Source organism: Guillardia theta, assembly GCF_000315625.1.
Source record: "Guillardia theta CCMP2712 unplaced genomic scaffold GUITHscaffold_12, whole genome shotgun sequence".
Classification (NCBI taxonomy): domain Eukaryota; class Cryptophyceae; order Pyrenomonadales; family Geminigeraceae; genus Guillardia; species Guillardia theta.
The window spans coordinates 603,064-621,628 of NW_005434662.1; the positions used below are offsets into that span (position 1 = coordinate 603,064).

General features: G+C 52.8%; 5 protein-coding genes across 5 annotated transcripts; 2 read left to right on the forward strand and 3 right to left on the reverse strand.

Annotated features, from left to right (window-relative positions):
- Positions 1 to 19: 19 nt before the first annotated feature.
- Positions 20 to 4,269, forward strand: GUITHDRAFT_134710 (hypothetical protein; the record flags this gene model as incomplete). The annotated part of the gene is made up of 15 exons (XM_005838130.1): positions 20 to 97; positions 163 to 218; positions 269 to 359; positions 672 to 788; positions 844 to 944; positions 1,126 to 1,368; positions 1,494 to 1,568; positions 2,150 to 2,315; positions 2,459 to 2,572; positions 2,723 to 2,792; positions 2,981 to 3,153; positions 3,421 to 3,551; positions 3,769 to 3,823; positions 4,048 to 4,131; positions 4,219 to 4,269. The coding sequence occupies 15 exons, from the start codon at positions 20 to 22 to the stop codon at positions 4,267 to 4,269; spliced, it is 1,605 nt and encodes a 534-aa protein (XP_005838187.1).
- On the reverse strand, positions 4,168 to 6,845 carry GUITHDRAFT_159336 (hypothetical protein; the record flags this gene model as incomplete). The annotated part of the gene is made up of 8 exons (XM_005838131.1): positions 4,168 to 4,607; positions 4,815 to 4,900; positions 4,976 to 5,041; positions 5,323 to 5,494; positions 5,682 to 5,932; positions 6,044 to 6,611; positions 6,715 to 6,759; positions 6,819 to 6,845. The coding sequence occupies 8 exons, from the start codon at positions 6,843 to 6,845 to the stop codon at positions 4,413 to 4,415; spliced, it is 1,410 nt and encodes a 469-aa protein (XP_005838188.1). The 3' UTR covers positions 4,168 to 4,412.
- Positions 6,846 to 8,407: 1,562 nt separating this feature from the next.
- GUITHDRAFT_103126 (hypothetical protein) lies at positions 8,408 to 9,477 on the reverse strand (the record flags this gene model as incomplete). Its single annotated transcript, XM_005838132.1, has 8 exons — positions 8,408 to 8,484; positions 8,539 to 8,590; positions 8,641 to 8,698; positions 8,754 to 8,799; positions 8,852 to 8,912; positions 8,965 to 9,048; positions 9,102 to 9,237; positions 9,284 to 9,477. 8 exons carry the CDS (start codon positions 9,475 to 9,477, stop codon positions 8,408 to 8,410), a joined length of 708 nt encoding a protein of 235 aa, XP_005838189.1.
- A 2,807-nt stretch (positions 9,478 to 12,284) lies between these two features.
- GUITHDRAFT_103127 (hypothetical protein) lies at positions 12,285 to 13,702 on the reverse strand (the record flags this gene model as incomplete). The annotated part of the gene is made up of 6 exons (XM_005838133.1): positions 12,285 to 12,482; positions 12,526 to 12,600; positions 12,646 to 12,819; positions 12,872 to 12,970; positions 13,021 to 13,098; positions 13,658 to 13,702. 6 exons carry the CDS (start codon positions 13,700 to 13,702, stop codon positions 12,285 to 12,287), a joined length of 669 nt encoding a protein of 222 aa, XP_005838190.1.
- Positions 13,703 to 15,895: 2,193 nt separating this feature from the next.
- GUITHDRAFT_134714 (hypothetical protein) lies at positions 15,896 to 18,470 on the forward strand (the record flags this gene model as incomplete). The annotated part of the gene is made up of 12 exons (XM_005838134.1): positions 15,896 to 15,921; positions 15,979 to 16,012; positions 16,060 to 16,173; positions 16,467 to 16,832; positions 16,877 to 17,079; positions 17,130 to 17,291; positions 17,344 to 17,428; positions 17,488 to 17,586; positions 17,731 to 17,867; positions 17,914 to 17,988; positions 18,039 to 18,277; positions 18,334 to 18,470. 12 exons carry the CDS (start codon positions 15,896 to 15,898, stop codon positions 18,468 to 18,470), a joined length of 1,677 nt encoding a protein of 558 aa, XP_005838191.1.
- Between the last annotated feature and the right edge of the window lie 95 nt (positions 18,471 to 18,565).

Here is an 18,565-nt window from a genome sequence, read left to right on the forward strand (position 1 = left end):
ACAAGTAAGAAGAGATCTCATGCCTTTGTTGTCTTGTCTTGTCTTGTCTTGTCTTGTCTTGTCTTGTCTTGTCTTGACCGTCTTGACTGTCTTGACTGTTACGACTAGTTCATCAATTTTGGCTTTCACTGAGTTTTCATGTTGATCACACTTTCACCGCAGATTGTCATGCCCGTTGAGCCGATGAAGAAGAAAGAAGAAAAGAAGAAGAAAAATCGGTGAGCTTGTAGCAGCCATTTGATCTCACATCTCAGTTTGTTCACCACAGAACATTGTTCGACAACTCAGATGATGAAGATGAAGATTGTGATGAAGACGTACATGACACCAAGGACAAGGATGCAGGAGGAAAAGGAGGGGTAAGAGGAGGAGGAGGAGGAGGAGGAGGAGGAGGAGGAGGAGGAGGAGGAGGAGGAGGAGGAGGAAGAGGAAGAGGAGGAGGAGGAGGAGGAGGAGGAGGAGGAGGAGAGAGAGAGAGAGGAGGAGAGGAGGAGAGAGAGAGGAGGAGGAGGGAGCGAGGGAGAAGGAGGGAGGGAGGGAGAGGAAGCGAAGGAGGGAGTGATAGGAGGGCCTCGACATGAAGGTTGAGTCAATGGAATTTGTTTGCACTTGTCAGGAGCTTTTTTCACTCTCTCTCGGTCTTTTTGGTTGACTGCTGCTGTTTCTTTCAGTCGAGCTCTGCGGAGGCCTCGAAGCCTGAGGAGGAAGGGAAAAAGGACACCAAGAGAAAGAGAGAGGAAGCGGAGGAGGCAAACAAGGGCAAGGACAAGAAAACAAAGACAGGACAGGTGCTTCCTCTCTCCCTCCTTGTTGCCTGTGCTGGTCAAGTTGACTTGAGGTCAGGAGGCGGAGGGTTCAAAGCAGCAAGAGCTGAAGAGAACCGTGTTCGTGAGAAACATTCCATTGGAGGCCTCGGACCAAGAGGTCAAGGAAACGTTCCGAAGGTCTTCATCTGCTTCCATCGTCCTGCAGCAGGAGGGGAGGTGGAGGGAGAGAGAGTGGGAGAGGAGAGGGAAGGAAGTGGAAGGACGAGAGTTCAAGTAGTACAAGGGAGAGAACCTCTGCATATCGTATTCCCCTCGCTCTCCTCCTCCTTCTCTCCTCCTCTTCTAACCTTCACGTCAGGTTTGGCAAGATAAAACTCTGCAAGCTGGTGCTTGACAAGGCAACGGGGAAGCACAAGGGGACGGCGTTCATCCAGTACGCGGAGGAGGAGGCGGCAGCCAAGGCGGTGGAGGCAGGAGGAGCCTTCACCGGGAGCGAGGAGTGGGAGAAGGTGCAGAAGAAGAAAGATAAGCTGCAATCAGTTTCCTTCATCAAGAGCACGTTGGAGAGAGAATTTCAAGAAACACTCTCCCTTCATGGAAGGTTTTCCTGCCTGCCTGCCTCCCTCCCTCTCTCCCTCCCTGTCTCCCTGCCTCCCTTCCTGTCTTCCTGCCTTCCTGCCTGCCTGCCTGCCTGCCTTATTCTCTTTCTTATTTTCCATCCTTCAGGCATTTGTTTGTCGCTTTTGCCGTCGACAGAAATGATGTGGAGAAAGTTTCATCAAACAAGGAGAAGATCGACAAGTGAGGGCTTTCACACCTCACAACTCAATTCTCCCTCCTTCTTTTCAAATTCACTCGTCCTCGATCAAACCTTGCTTCATCATTTCAGACCTGACGTTGTCATTGCCGCCTTCATCCTATGACAGGAGGAACCTGTACCTGGCCAAGGAGGGCCTGATCCTCGCCGACATGAAGGAAGCTAAGAACTGTCCCCCTCAAGACCTCGCCAAGAGGCTGCGAGACTGGCAGGAGAAGAAGCAAAAGACTTGCCAACACCAACTTCTTCATCAACAGGTCCTTGACGATGACGATGACGATGACGATGACGATGACGATGATGATGACGATGACGATGACGATGACGATGACGATGATGATGATGACGATGATGAAATCTCTTATTGACGATGGAAATGACGATGATCGCGCCTCGGACTACTTCGACCTCCCCCCCCCCCCGCCCCCGCCCCCTCGCCCCCCTGCTCTCCTCCACGAGAGTTTAATCTACATTTAACTTGCTTTTTGATTGTTGAGGTCTCCTGCTCCTGCTCCTGCTCCTGCTCCTGCTCCTGCTGCTCTTCCTGACTCCCTCCAACCAACAGGACTCGCCTGTCAGTTCGCAACTTGAGCAAGGACATGACGGAGCCCCAGCTGAAGGCTCTGTTCAAGACCGCAGTCGAGGTCTCCGCTGTCTGTCCTCCTCCTCTCTCCTCACCGCCTTTCCCCTGCCAGAATGCAAGCGGCAAGGACGACACGAGCAAAGTACAAGTGAGGATTCACTTCTCTCCTTGCTCCTGCTCTTGCTCCTGCTCCTGCTCCTGCTCCTGCTCCTGCTCCTGCTCCTGCTCCTGCTCCTGCTCCTGCTCCTACTTTTGTTGTTTATCTCTCTTCCTCCTCACGTTTCTCTCCAGGTGTTGTCGGCCAAACTCGTTCGGAACAAAGAAAAAGTTGATCCGGTGACAAACAAGTTTCAATCCAAAGGCTATGGCTTCGTGGAGTTCAGCGAGCACGAACATGCGCTGCTGGTATAGCCGATGCTGCTCCTCCTCTTCCATCGTTCACCTGCCCCCCCCTGCCCCCCCCTGTCTCTCCTGCCTCCTCCTACTTCCTCCTCGTCTCCCTTCCTCCAACCATTTCTCGTCGTTGAACCTTTCCGTGTAACTTTATTCCTTCAGGCTTTACGTAAGCTCAACAATTGTCCTATCACTGCAAAGAAGCACAACCAAGGGAAGAGACTGATGATCGGTAACCCATTCCCCTGCTCCTGCTCCTGCTCCTGCTCCTGCTCCTGCTCCTGCTTCTCCTGCTCCTGCTCCTGCTCCTGCTCCTGCTCCTGCTCCTGCTCCTGCTCCTGCTCCTGCTCCTGCTCCTGCTCCTGCACTTCCTGTTGATCTCCTCCTTTATTTCATTTTTCCCACTTACCTTTCTTCTAGACTTCGCCATCGACGATGCCAGGATCCTTCGACAGCGGCGGATCAAGGAGGAGAGGACGCAGAGGGCAAAACTTCGCCGGCAGGCCAACGAGGAAGTAGAGGAGAGTGAGGAGAAGAAGGCAGGGAGAGGAGCGCGGCAGAGGATGAAGAAGAAGGAGAAGCGTGCAGCATCGGTATGACTCCTAGCCCTTGTCCTCCTCCTCCTCATCCTCATCCTCCTTCCTGCTGCTGCTGCTGCTGCTGCTGCTGCTGCTGCTGCTGCTGCTGCTGCTGCTGCTGCTGCTGCTGCTGCTGCTGCTGCTGCTGCTGCTGCTGCTGCTGCTGCTGCTGCTGCTGCTGCTGCTGCTGCTGCTGCTGCTGCTGCTGCTGTTGCTTCCTCCTCGTCCACCTCTTGTCTTGAGCCTCTATGTTCTCTCCTCCTCTCTGATGGAATCTGCAAGGCATCGGCAAAAGGCGACGAGAAAGAAGGACGAGGCAAGGCAAGTCCAGCAGCTGCCCAGCAGAAAAAACAGGAGAAGCCGAAGAAGCAGCAGACTGCAGGAGAAGGAAGAGGCACAAAGACTGAGACGAGGTGAATGAGGGAGGGAGCTGAAAGGAGGAAGAGGACAGAGGAGGAGGAGGAGGAGGAGGAGGAGGAGGAGGAGGAGGAGGAGGAGGATGAAGGAGAGGAGAAGGAGCGGAGAGGATCGGAAGGAGAGGCCTAGAAGGGGGAGGAGAAAGAGGAGGAGGAGAGGCGAGAAGGGGGAGGAAGCAGGGAGAGAACAACGGAGAAAATGACGAAGGTGCAGGAAGAGAAAGTTGGACGTCAAAGATGGAGGCATCGACAAGGAGATCCACAACATTGTAAGAGATGACGATGAAGGAGGAGGCGGAGGAAGGGGGGGAGGAGGATGTTGACGACCATGATGGTGATGGTGATGATGACGACTACGATGATGACTATGATGATGACTATGATGGTCATGATGATGGCGGTGATGATGGTAATGATGGTGATGATGGTAGTGATGGTAGTGATGGTGGTAGTGATGTTGGTGGGGTTAAAGAGGATGATCATCTTGCGGCAGATCAAGCATGAGCCGACGGGGAGTGTGAAGAGAAGTAAGAAGACCAGGAAGGATGTCGTTGATGACTTCGACAAACTTGTACAGGTAAGGATAATGTTCACGGTTTGAGATGTTAATATTGCGTTCATGCTGTTCATTTATTGGATTTGGTTCTGACTGGTTTTGATGCAGAAATACAACAAGACTCTTTTCAAAGCAGACGACGCAAGATGGTTTGATTGAACAGAGTGCATTAAAGACTGTAACACAAAGCCATCTCGTTTCTCTGCTCTTCTCTTCTTCTCTCTTCCCTTCTCTTCATCTTCATAACATATACTTGTTCCAGATCGTCGTCATTTATTCTGCTCCTCGCTTCACCTCTTCCCTTAGTCGTTGTTTGCATGCTCAAACTCGTACACGTAGAAGAGGCCGATGAGCTTGTGGAGGGCGAGAGCGACGAGAGCGCAGGAGAGGGAGGAGGAGAGCGCGACGACGCCGTGAGAGAGAGCGACGGAGGCGAGCGAGAGGCCGACGAAGAGGCCGCGGGCAAGCTTGAGGTTCTGAACAGCATCCTGACAGACCTGAAACACTCAAATCAACATCCCTCGACGTCCTTGTCTCTTTCAGCTCATCTCGTTTCACATCACATCATCGCTCCTCATCATATCACCACACCTTAGTTCTCCACTGATCAGATCATGATACCCTCCAACTCATCTCACATCATCTCATACGAACATCCCTTCATCTCCGCCGTTTCTTTCACACGCCATCTTCTCTTCTCTCACCTTGCAATTCTTCGTGTGCGCATTGTACACGTCAAAGAGTTTGCGCTTGTCGAACTCACGAGGTGGCATCGAGGAAGTGCCTTCTGCTTCCTTGTCACTGTCTTCCCTCCCTCCTCTTCCTCCCTCCCTCCCTCCTCGCCTTTCCTCCTTCCCTCCCTCACCTTTCCATGGAACGCCACCGTTGGCAAAGACGCGGAGCCAGTTGCGGAAGAAAGTGACGCCCTTGTCTTGGGGTTGAAGCAAGCAAGTCTGAAGAAGCGAATGAGAAGAGGAGGGGAGGGAGGAGCGCAGGTCAAGCAACAGTCTTCACCTTATCTCCGTATCTCTCAGTGGATCCTGCCAAGAGTTGTCATGGGACAGATCCATCGAACATATGGGACGAGCAGGGAGTGCAGGAGCAGGAGCAGGAGCAGGAAGTGTAGGTGCAGGAGCAGGAAGTGTAGAGCAGGAGCAGGAGCGGGAGCGGGAGCGGGAGCAGCGAGAGCAGCCATGAGACTAAGAGTATCACCTTGCATGTTGCGATAGCCCGCATCTGCAAGGATCTTCTCCTGGTGGTGGAGCAGCACCATGTCCTGATGGAGAAACAGGGAGGCAAGCACATGGTTCAACCACTTGGGCATCGGGAGGGCAAAGAAGCCAAGGCCAGGTGCCAGAGCCCCATCCTCTCCTTTCACGAGGACCTGCCCTTACGTCAAGTTGGAAACAAACCTTGTTTTCTCCCCTTCCGTCTCCCCTCTCCTCCCCTTCTTCCTCCCTTCCCGTTTCCTCAACTCTCCCCTCCCTTCTTCTTCCCTCCCCTCTCCCCGCCTTCATCTCTTTCCCTCTCCTCTCCTCATCCTCTTCTCTCTATCACTTTGCCCCCCTCACCTGGCATCCGATGTGTCTGACGTATCCTGGTTTCGTCGGGGTCGCGTACAGCGCCAGGAGCGACTGGCACCCGTTGGGGAACCTGCTCTTGATCCTGACCATGCTGGGAGGAAGAAACTCCTGCACGGTGTCGCTGCCCTCTCCAAGGGGAGGAGACTTGTCGAAGGTGATGGAATGCGCGAACCCTCCCTGAGCCGTCGCGTTCCTTGTCGTCTGCATCCTGAAGAAAGAGGGAGATGTGTATCGGTTGCCTGCAGTGGGATCATGGGTGAGAGCAGGACGATACGAGAAAGAGGGAGCGGAAGGAGGAGGGAGGGAGGGAGGGAGGGAGGGAGGGAGGGAGGGAGGAGGACACATCCTACCTACGATGCCATGATGCGAAACAGTCACGTGGGCAGGGTCGAGCACGTTTTCCATGAAGAAGTCCCACCCATAGGGCATATCCCGGATGCTCCAGGTCAGCTGCTGTGCCCTTCCCTTCAGCTCAGGGTCCTCGAGCTCTGCGATCAGAGCTGGGCTCTTCAACGCGCTCTCGATGGCAGCATCGCTCCCTGGCCCCCCTTGCTCCCCCCACACCCACAAGAGCCCTTGCGCTTGCATGGCAGGGTACGACAGGGCGCATGCTCGCTTGCTCGACATGAGGGCCTGCGCCTGCTTCTCGTTTGCCTGCGGGATGAGAGTGCACTTGCCATTGGCGTCAAACCTCCACCCGTGGTAGGAGCAGAGCAGCGTTCCGTCCTCCTCGATCCTTCCCTCGCTCAGCGGAGCCAAACGGTGGGGGCAGGCGTCCTCGAACACGTTCCACTTGTCGGACGTCTTGTCGTACCACATGACCAGGTCGTTACCGAAGAGCTGGACGTGATGAGGCTTCTTCTTGTCGAGGAACTCGATGACGGCAAGGGGGTACCACTGCTTCTTGAAGTTGAACTTCTGACCCGCGTCCCAAGCATTCAGCTCCTCTGTTTCTTGCTCGTTCTCCACAATCCAGTTCTGCACACTTGCCTGCATGCGGATCTGAGGGACAGCCTTCGACAAGGGCTTCCTGGCAAGAATGCTCGTTCGCGCTGAGATCTTTGGCCTTATGGCGGACGGTGCAAGGAACGAGAAACTAGCTACACAGGATAGCTGAAACATCACAAGGGCTGTGAAGATGGCTCGAGTCATCACTGTATGTCAAGGGAAGCTCTCTGACTTCTTCTCTCCTCCTCCTCCGATCTTCTTCTCTTCTTCTCCTCTTCTCACACACGCTCGTCAGCGTGCTCCTGTCTCTTCTCTACACACAAACAAGTTGCCCTTGTATCTTTCCCGACTACCCTACCCCTGTATACCAAATGGATTCTCTATACCCCTCATTATACCTTATTTCCACCCCACCTTTAATTAGATGCAACGACACATTCTGACTACCCTACCATCTTAATGAATCTCCCTGGTTTGAGTAAAATATGTACGAGAGGTAGGGTTGTTCTAGGCTACCCTGATAGGGTAGGGTACTAGCGACTGAAAAGCCAAAGCAAGAGTCGCGTGGGGTCACCAACAGGGAAAACGAAAGGGGAGGGGAAGAGGGAGGGAGGGGAAGAGGGAGGGAAGGAGGGGAAGAGGGAGGGAGGGGAAGAGGGAGGGAGGGGAAGAGGGAGGGAGGGGAGGGAGGAGGGGGAGACGGACAAACAAACAATCTATACACAACGTTGTGAATTACTGGCTTGACAAAGAATTCGATAAACGTACCCCTCTTCACGATCTACCAGGAGAGTTGGTTCGCATGGAAAAAGCTAGCCAACAACAATGACCAAAGTCATAGACTCTAAGACATGGTCGTGTCTGAGCTGAGAGATCTCTATTGAGTGAACAGAGCAGAACTTGGGTGTCAACAATGCACGGCAGTGAAAGGAAGACCGTGGGCACCTGAGTGACTACTGATAGCCCGCTCGGCAAGGTGGGTTTTCACGACATCCTATGGACGAGACTCAGGGAGCAGAAGGATGAAAGTGCCAGTACGGCAAGTGCTGATCGTGAGGCCCGACAACGACGAAGGGGACGGTCAGTGGAGTGCGTATCTCAACGATGTTGGTAGCGAGCTCATAGTGGTATCGCTTCCTCACGCAATGACACTGAGCGAGGAGACTTCTATATATACAAGACTTCTATCTAATTGAAACCTCTGCTAGCTAACAATAGCCTGAGATTGACTTGTAAACAACCTGCATCTAGCTGCTCTGGTCCAGTGATTCGCCTGGTTTGAGAATACAGCCATCCTCCTTGTGTTGTCTCTAGATGCTCTCCTCCTCTCAGGAGACCCAGCTCAACATCATTTTCAGCTTCCCTGTCCGTGGATCAAGTCATTGTCGATGTAAGGAGTGCAGGGGGGGGGAGGCTTGCTTGTAGCAATATAGCTGGTGAAACCTGGTTTGTTCTTTCTGTGATCCTGAAGGAAGGAATGTTTGCGAGGAATGAGATGAATACACGACTTCTTCTTGTCGTATAGTAAAAGTAGATCGCCTTCAAGGCATGGCATTTCTGCGCAGTACATGATGCTGAAATGTTGAGAACGTGTCCATGCAGGGGGCTCATTGGTGTGATATCCAAAGGTGAGCTTCCGCAAGAGTAATTTGCTTCTTTGCACAACGTACACAGAAGAACTAATCCGAGCTCCAAAAACCACCAAAAGACGCTGTACAATAGCACACACTTGCTCTCTTCTCTAGTACAGTACCCCTCTTCTCAATCTACCAGGAGAGTTGGCTCGCATGCCAGGAGCCAGCAAACACCATGACCACAGTCAGCACATAACTCATGCTCGCCCCTGCCAACAAAAACCAACAATCACTCTCAAGCATCGCCCACGCATGCACGTTACGAGTCGCGAAGTTGCAGTAGACTCCAAACACGCTCGTGCTCGAGGTGTCCTTCTGTCATGAGAACGTATGTCATGGTCATGTCTGAGCTGAGAGATATCTACAGCGTGAAGAGCGCAGAACTTGGTCAATTCATTGCAGTATTGTTCCTTGGCATCCTTCCTGCAAGCCATTCAGCCTCCCAGCTGCCATGGACTCATCAACCATCAATACTCACTTGCACATCTCGCTCAGCGTCGTCAAGGGATTGACGCACCCCATCCCTGATCAGCGCAGAAATCGTCAAGGCATCAGTCTCGCTCTGCAGACTGGAACCGTTGGCTGCGCAGCCATTGCAGCCTGAAGGCTTCGGGTCCTGAATCTGACAATAGTCGTACTGGCCCACCATGTGTCAGCACTCTTCCGCTACTTACTTAGATCAGCATCACCACTCTCTGAGTCAAGGTTTTGGTTGGAATCATCCCTGGCACAGGAGTGCCGCAGCCTGTTACCTTGGTTCCCGTCTTGCAGAGCTGAATGGAAGCACTCGTGTAAGAACTTGTCAGCAATGGCAGCAAGGCATCACCAGGTTGTAGTTTGCTTGGCATCCCTTCATCATACTCATCGTCTCCCCGGTGGAAGTATCGCATACATCGGATATCAGACTCCATGGTTGGCAATACACGCCCGTCAGCTTTTTGGAGTTGCAGTCATTCATGATGCTGGACATTTTGTCAGGGAGCGTCTTTCACAGCATCGCACTATCACTTGCATCCAGTCATGTAGCTCATCGCGGTGCAGAGCGATTGCATATCCGTGTTGATCGCGGTGTCGTTGTAGAAGCTTGAAGAATCCTTACATGCATCAGCCGTGGGGTCATCGAAGCATGTCGCTTGGGCCTCTTTGTACAAGGCCGCCACGATGAAGAAGACTAGGACGTGTCGAACGGGAGCGATGGACATGCTGATCCAGACAGACAATCAGCACTAGTCCATCACAATGAATAAGGGGAGAGTTGCAAAGTTTAGAACAACAGTCAAAGCTCGAATGAAATTCTTCTAAGAATGCCAAGCCAAGGGCATGATTTTTTGCTCGAGTGATGTACAAAAGGCATCATATTTTCACATACGTGCATGAATGCAACGAGTTCGCGAATTGGAAAAGAGACCAGATGAGCAATGGAGACGAATGGAACAATCGTATACAAGTAGATGAGAAGAAGAGGGTTACATACAAGTAGATGAGAAGAAGAGGGTTACATACAAGTAGATGAGAAGAAGAGGGTTATATTCAAGTAGATGTGAAGAAGAGGGTTACATACAAGTAGATGAGAAGAAGAGGGTTGTATACAAGTAGATGAGAAGAAGAGGGTTGTATACAAGTAGATGAGAAGAAGAGGGTTGTATACAAGTAGATGAGAAGAAGAGGGTTATATACAAGTAGGTGAGAGGAGGAGGAGAGCGCAGGGGAGATGAGGGGGCAGAATGGACATGCATGGGAGCGATGAAGCTTGAGTGGGAGGGTGCAGAGGAAGACAGTGGGTGCGTGTGTCAATTTAAAATCGGATTTTTAGCCACCACCCCTGTCTTGAAGATCGATTGCACTGGTGGAGCGCATCATTTGTACCAAAGAGATAAAAATAGCATTTTAAATTGACACACGCACCCACTATCAGCCGCGCCCTGTGGCGAAGGAGACTCTAAATAAAAGTTGTGAGGAGTCCCGGTCCGGCGGCATCCGGCCGCCGCCCGACTCCCGAGGCGGCGCCGACGCGCGGCCCACTTGGATACCGGGGGGGTAGGATATTAGTCCGGCCGGGGACTCAGGCCCGCCGGCGGTACTCAGCCGGCTAGTACGGTCCGGTCACCGTGGCACGGCGGGCCGGCCCGGCGGCCGGGTCTGGGCGTCGGACCGAGGTGGCGCTACTAAGCCAGTTTGCCCATAGGTGCAAACAGGAGCCGTGAGTAAACTTGATGGATCATCGTATGCCAGCCGGAATGGAGTACCGTGAGTGACCGTTCCAGAACAGTCACAATTTCTCACGGCTGGCATACGATCCATCAAGTTTACTCAAAGTTAAGTTAAAAAGCAGTACTTGAACGAGGACAATCAGGCCTGAGGAGCCTTAACTTTGAGATATGTATCTTTTTGACAGTAAAAGCATTCACAACGCAGCAACTGGCACGTGACTTGAGGGCCCTCGGTGTAAGAGAGATCCTTTCGCTCTTTATCGAGAAAGGGCCAGAACGAAGCAACGTGTTTTCAACATTCCATATCCCCCTCCAAGAGTTGCGAGTTACGAGGTCAGGATGGTCCACATCAAGTTCACTTCCTCCTCGGAGGCTCCTCGCTAGCTCCCCATGCTCCCCGCCCTCTCCGTAGATCAAGCCGTCGCTCTCCTCTACCCCCTCGATCTCTATGATGCCTCTCTACCCTCCCCTCCCCTCCTTGCCCCCTGGCTACACCTCGCCCACTACCCCGACCTCCTCCTCCCCTTCCTGCCTGATCGTGACGATCTCGATCCCTGCTCCCATCTGCCTCCTCCGTCTCCGACTGCCCCAGACCTGCCCATCCAGCACTGCTCTGCTCCCTGCTTGCTCGCTGCTGACCCCCCAACCAGCTCCCCTACCTCCCCAGCCCCCAGCCCTCCTCCTTCCTCCGCCACCGCCTCCTCCTCCTCGCCGCGTCGTGCAGTCTCTCCCTCCAAGGCTCCTCTCCACCCGACCCGGTCGACCTGGACCCCAGAGGAGCACAGGCTGTTTCTGGAGGCCTTGCGCATGTACGGGCGGGACGGGACGGGGGCGGGGCGGGAGCATGGCAAGGCCGAGGTCGGGCTCGGGCGGGGAGTAGCGGTGAAGGTGTCGAGGCACATAGGGACGAAGACGTACGGGCAGGTGCGATCTCACGCGCAGAAGCACTTTGAGAAGGAGGGGCGACGGGGATGGGGCGTGGGCTAACGAAGGAAAGAAATCTACCAGCAAGGCTGTAAAATTTGATGCGGCCGTAGCATGTACTCGGACTGTGATATAAAACGCCTCTCAACGTTATTCTCTCTGCTTGGCGTTGATCTGAGTTCGGCAGTGATCTGATTGACGTTGGACTTGGGTTTGTGAGATAAAATGCTTCACCTTATTCCTTGTGGGTGGCAAGTGCTGTAAATGAGCCTAATTTGCCTGTGTTTTATGCGTGTGCAGCCTACATCAACTGTCTAGCCAAGCTTGAATACAGCCAATCATTGATTTTGCGCTTTCTTTAAGCCTTCCCACGAGCAAATGTTTTGTTCCATAATGTCGCCTTACTTCATTTTCACTTCATTCACTTCTTTGAATTATTAGACTGTTGTTGTAGTACGTACTACACATGATCCAAATGTTGGGTCATGCGATGTTGGCAGAACATATCTATGCTTTAATGGTCTTTATTGAAAATTCTGTATGCTTTCGTACAATCGCATCAGTTGCTGTTCAACGACATTCTAGGGAACGAGTAGCGTCAGGAAAGAGTTGAGATACAAATTAGAGCAGATGTAAACACGTCTGATGCGTGTGCTACCCGAGTCCAACAATATGAATCTTCCTGCAGTTGTATACCATGAAGTACATCACTGATTTATTTGTTGCAGGGAAGCATTTGCCACAACCAGAGCACCTGTGTTTTTCTAGCAGTACATCATCTGACATTTAAATTGATTTTTTCTCCAAATCTTGAATTCGTCCTTCTCCTTCCATATCAAACAATCGTTCTTGATCAGTAGAAATTTCAACTTCTGTCACTCATTCGGCGATTTTCTGTTTTTTGGTTGGCTTTTTATCTCCTTCGGTTTTCCTATCACATGCATCAGTCTAAACCCGCACAAGTTCACATGACACCTCCCCAGGGCTTTTGCCATCTCCTTGTCACTGACATCTTTTCCTGCATTGGAGTCGTTGCCGTGCGAGACGTTCTCGGCATGGTTGTTTGCATTCATCTAGAGCACGGTGAGCATCTCACGGTCCAGTACTGCAGTTGACCTTCTTGGTTGCTCCCACAAACTCTTTGGCCATCCTCTTGAAGTCTTTGATCTGCATGACGCCATAATCCTCCATCTGCCGACAAGATCATGAAAACAAACACGATCCGTGGTTGTCTACTGGTTTGTTGAAGCCTCCGAAAGATCTTCGTCCTGGACAGTAACGGATCAAAGGATTTCCTTCCTCTGATCGAAGAATCGCATTGAGGGCAGCTTCCTCGAGCCCTCTAGATGCTCTCGACTCTTCACCGGTCCTTGCTGCATAGCTCAACTCCTGCGCCTTCCTCTGCATGAACTGCGACGGCTCCTCAGTCTCATAGCCAGCCCGTCAAACACTTTTCGCTCACTCTCATGGACGTCACTTTCGAAGACAGCTGAGCTGGTTGTATGCTGGAGATTGATGGGCTAGAATCTTTCGGTCCATTTGTCTCTTTTTCGGGTTTCACCTGAAAAGAGTCATTGAATCTCAAGTCAACACTTCACAGACGTTGTCCACCTTAGCAAACGCTCTTTGCTGCTTCACCATGATATGAGGTAGGAATATGGCAAAGTTGCAATAAAGATGCTCACAATCCTGCGTTCAACATGAGTTGACCTCAACAACCTGTTGACTTGCTTGCATACAGCCGATGCCTCCACTTCCTTATCTCATCTCACAGTTACTTGGCCCATCCTCTTGTTTGGAACTCTTATCATCTTCTCCTCTTCTCCCCATCTTAGCTTCGTCTTTTATCGTAACAGATTTCCTGCTCTTCGACCTCCATCGCCCTCGCCCTCGCCATCGCCTGCCCCCAAACTACCACTCCGCTGCCACTTCACGTGCCCATGGCAACTGGTGAACACCAAACGCGCCCGCCTCAGTTGTATTCAACTGAGTTCCGACGCCGGGCGGCCGAGCTGAGCCTCGGGCCAGGGAACTTGTGTCCGGACTCCGGAGGCTCCGAGGCTGGCCGACCGCTTACCGCGTTCAGTTATTTTTGTACGAGATTCTCCCTTCTCTCCTGGTACTAATCTTGTAGTGGCTCGGCAGTGGATATGTATCTTATTGAGGGTCGCAGAACTTCCGAGCTTGATGCACGTGAGCAACTCGGGCAGGGTCACCCGGTCAGCGAGCCTCGCACAGAGTCACAGACCCTTTGGGGCCAGAACGAAACAGCCTCTTTTCGAACGAGTCCCATAGGTGCTTCAGGGCACAGTTTTTGCGCGGTATTGTCCGAGTGGTCATTTAAAAAAAATCCCCCTCCAAGAGTTGCGAGTTACAAGGTTGGAATAGTTGCAGTACTAACCTGCCCATCCTCGCCACAGCACCTCCGAGTCCACCTCGGAGGCTCCTCGCTAGCTCCCCATGCTCCCCGCCCTCTCCGTAGATCAAGCCGTCGCTCTCCTCTACCCCCTCGATCTCTATGATGCCTCTCTACCCTCCCCTCCCCTCCTTGCCCCCTGGCTACACCTCGCCCACTACCCCGACCTCCTCCTCCCCTTCCTGCCTGATCGTGACGATCTCGATCCCTGCTCCCATCTGCCTCCTCCGTCTCCGACTGCCCCAGACCTGCCCATCCAGCACTGCTCTGCTCGCTGCTTGCTCGCTGCTGATCTCCCCACGTCCTCCGCCACCGCCTCCTCCTCCTCGCCGCGTCTTGCAGTCGCTCCTGTCTCCAGCACGACCCGGTCGACCTGGACGCCAGAGGAGCACAGGCTGTTTCTGGAGGCCTTGCGCATGTACGGGCGGGACGGGGCGGGGGCGGGGCGGGAGCATGGCAAGGCCGGGGTCGGGCTGGGGCGGGGAGTAGCGGTGAAGGTGTCGAGGCACATAGGGACGAAGACGTACGGGCAGGTGCGATCTCACGCGCAGAAGCACTTTGAGAAGGAGGGGCGACGGGGATGGAGTGGATGGAACTAATTTGCGCAGCTTGATGAAGAGCAGTGGAGGCTTGATGAAACTGCTTGCAGTTGTAATAGTATTTCGCGTGAGGGTTTGTTTGGATGGTGGCAGCTCTATTATAGGGTTTTGTAATTCATTTTTCTAAATGCTTGCCAGGCTCATTTTTCAACTGTATCTTGTCTAATTTTTGCTATGCGAACCGCTCTGTAATAAAGAGAAGAATGCGTATTAAGACTCTACTCGATCTGCTGTGGAAGCAGATGGAATAGGTTGTACAAGGCATCGAAGACCCATTTATCACACCTACTTGAACTTGGACTTCAGAAAAGGAGTCATATCAGATTGAGCAGCAGTAACTGTTCTCCATGTTGCTTCAGTGAACGCAGCATTAGACCTGGCGATATGTCTGTCTCTCGCAGGTTATTGCGTATCACTCTTCACCAGGCCTTCGGACAAAAGCCTCAAGATTCTGTCAGTCAGAGATGTAAATGACTCTATGATTCCATCATGACTGTATGGTTCTTTCATGACTGTATGGGTCCATCATGACTGTATGGTTCTTTCATGACTCTATGGTTCCATCATGACTCTATGGTTCCATCATGACTCTATGGTTCCATCATGACTGTATGGTTCCATCATGACTCCACGATTCACTATTTCAGATTGTTCTGCCCCCGGTTGTGTCAACTTGTCTTGAGGTCGGCGACAGCTCAAGCTTGTGCTACCGGAAGCAGCCATTTGCCACTAGCTACAGCGTTGTGAACAACATTGGGAAGGGTCTTCGACAAGCTTCATTTACAGCCTGTGCATGGCTTCTCTCAGTGATCTGCTTGCTCAAGGACCAGAGCTGCTAGATCTCTTCTGACTGGCCGAGCCTTCGCCGCCGCAGTTTCGACCATCGGTGTTAAATTAGTTGAGACCGTCAGTTCGCTATTAGTTGAGACCGTCAGTTCGCTACCGCACTTGGGGTCTTTGGCACAAGGGACCCTCTGTGTAGATTTCTCGATTTTTACGGGGGTAGGGGTTATCATTCTTTTTATTTACTCGATTCAATGGCATGAAGCTGCCCAAGTTGATCAGACCGTCCTGGTGCGAGGAAGAGGAGAGAAGGACCGAGGAAGAGGAGAGAAGGATCGAGGAAGAGGAGAGAAGGATCGAGGAAGAGGAGAGAAGGACCGAGGAAGAGGAGAGAAGGACCGAGGAAGAGGAGAGAAGGACCGAGGAAGAGGAGAGAAGGACCGAGGAAGAGGAGAGAAGGATCGAGGAAGAGGAGGAGGAGAGGGAAGGTGGTGGAGACCCACAGGGAGGCTGTGAGGCCTGTCCAGATCATTCTCAACAAAATGCGGATCAGACGCCAATGCAGGGTTCTTGCGATAGCAATGGAGAACAGGACATGAGTAATTCTGGAACAAGACCACCAGGAGCGAATCATTCCTCATTGAGTCCCAGAAAGTTTCCAAAGCTAATACGATTGGAAGGAAGATCGATGACGAACAACTATGATCACTGGAGGTTGCGAGAATTTGACTTCCTGTCCTGCTGTTGAATGAGAGACTTGGTTTTCTCCAGGTGCACACCAACGCCTCTTGCTTGTCTGAACGAGGTGAAACTTCCTCTTCATTGAGATGCACATCCTGATATGTTGGACAGATGAACGTCTCGTCATCCAGCCATACAGAACTAGCTGAAGCCGTCAATCTCATCAAATCCTTCATAGAACAAGTTGTGGCTGCCTTCGAGAAAAACGAAGAGTTGATAGAGAAGGTATAAGATATCTTTCAAGACACTTGCGAAGATTGATTGCTAGTTGCTAGTTTCCTCTTCCGAGAGCTTCAGAACACTGCATTCAAAAGCTTTACCTCTTGAGTGAGAAGTTGGATTCTTGGTTTCTAGAATGCTTGCGAGAAACCACGAGCTCGTCGCAGGCATCGAACATTCTGGTTGGCAGCCATTTTCATGTTGGAGGAATTTTCTGACACAACCGTTCCTGTCAACAGCCTGTCGACAGCAAGAAAAGTTCTGCAACGTCGTCACCTCTCCAATCTACTCCAAATCAGCCTGATCGCATGATGTCACCGAGGAAGATGGAAGTTGAGCAAGACTCTACCGCTTATTTGGAGCAAACCAGACACAGCAATGAAGATTTGGAGGTGCAAGCGCTGAATTCCGTGGATGAATCACCGCGGTACGGCCTGACGAAGAGGAGAGGGTTGAACCTCCCTGCCATCCTCCCTGGGCCTCAAAATTCAGACATGGAGGGAGAGGGGTTGCAGGTGGACTCTGGCTCGGAACCTGGGCAAGGCATTCACCTGACTCCTCTGTCTCCTTCCTCCATCCGAAGCAAGAAAAGTTTCATCGACTCGGGGGAAGCCTTGTTTCCTCCGCAAGCAGTCGACAAGGGCCGCGCGCATGGAGGCTCCAAGGTCATATCTCCTTGTTGCCAGCTCCAGTTGTGAGTTCCTGTCAGGGTGGAGGGGCAAAAGTTCTGTCGCAATGGTCGGGGACCTCTCCGTTCAAGTCGATGACTCTATCCCCTGTCGCCGCTCTCAACAGGGGCGAGAGATACTTCAATGAGCGATCCTCGTCGAGTGCTGCCCAGTCTCCTCTGAATCGCCCGTTCTCAAGGGCCTCTTCGTCTGACTCGACCGCGAGATCGTCGGGCAAGAGAAGGTCTGAGCTTGCAGGCGGGCTGCTTCAGATCGCTGATGATGGCAACACAGAATCAAGGGAGGCAAGAAAGACCTGCGTTCCATCCTCTCAAGCTGGGTCCGAGGCTCGGGCTCCTCCCACACATCGTTCCGCTATGTGTTCAAGGTTGTTGACCAGGACGGAGTCCAGTATCGGCACGAGCCACATTTCGACGCTCGTGTGTACAGGCAGAGGTGAGACGAGCTGCGGTCATCCGCGCTGCTGTTGCTTGACGTTTCCTGCTAGGTGGTGGGACAATGAAGAGGAGCAGTATGGACCAGAGTTCGAGGATCTGGTTGCTGCTGTTTGCATCCAGAAGAACTGGATTCAGGTTGTCTCCGGCCCCAAATAGCGTCTGCAGCTCCACCTGAACCCTTTCGCTCCGCTCAGGTCGCCAACGGCTTCTGGCTGCCCATCAAGAGTTTGGAGGGGACGCAGATCCTGGAGCTCGTGGAGATTCTTGATACCTGCAACCTCCTCGAGGATCAGGTGCGAGGCGCGAGAGAGGAGAACGAGGACAGGAGGTGACGACGTCAAACGAGCAGGGGGGGCAAGGGCTTACCGGAGCATGGAACCCGTTCACATCCTCCTCAAACGTCATCCTGTCTTGCGATCGTTCCACGGCACAGATAGGAGGAGGCGAGTGCTTGCGCTGTCTGGCAACCTGTCACGCTCCCTGCTGCCGCAGGCCGTCCTGGGGTCGCCATAGCAGAAGCCGGATACACGAGAGGGGTGCACCTGATCCTGCTCAAGGTCCTGCAGATGAGCAAGTAGGTTCTCTCCCTCCTCGCATCGATCTGTGAGCATTGACTGCAGGTACTGCTACGTTGGCTTCACCGAGCTGCCCGAGCAAGGGGCGGGACAGGACTCTGGCTCCCTCTGCACCATGGGGTGAGCGGCAAGGGAGGCGGTGGGACGACAGCCTGACGCCGCTCCTCCAGTTTCGCCATAGGTGGGAAGCAGGCCAGCAAGTCTCAGACGTCAGAGGCGGAGAGAGCAGGGGGTGGGGCCTGCCCTGTCCCTCAAGTCCGAACGTGGAGGAAGGGGGTGATGGGTGAGTTTGTGGTCTCTTTCCAGCAGAACGATGTCCTGGGGCTGCTGCTGGACATGGACCAACGGACTCTCGTCTACTACATCAACGGCAGGAGTGTCGGGCGCGTCTTTTCTCAGCTTCCCTCAGGTGCTGCTCCTGCTTGCGCCACCTCAAGGCTGGTCACTTACGACTGGGTCCTCCAGGCCCCTTGTTCCCAGCCGCTGGCAATCATCAGTCCGGAGCGGCAGCGTGCTTCAAGGCATGCTTCGGGGTCAAGTTCTCCCTCTATCAAGACCAGCTGCTTCCTGATCCGGAGTGCGCCTTGTTTCTTGGGACGTGAGGTAGCGTGGTGAGAGCATAGCGCACAAGATAGGATGACACTGAGACGTGTATGTTGGTTTTGTTCGAAGTCTGTTCTCACACTCTGATTTCTCC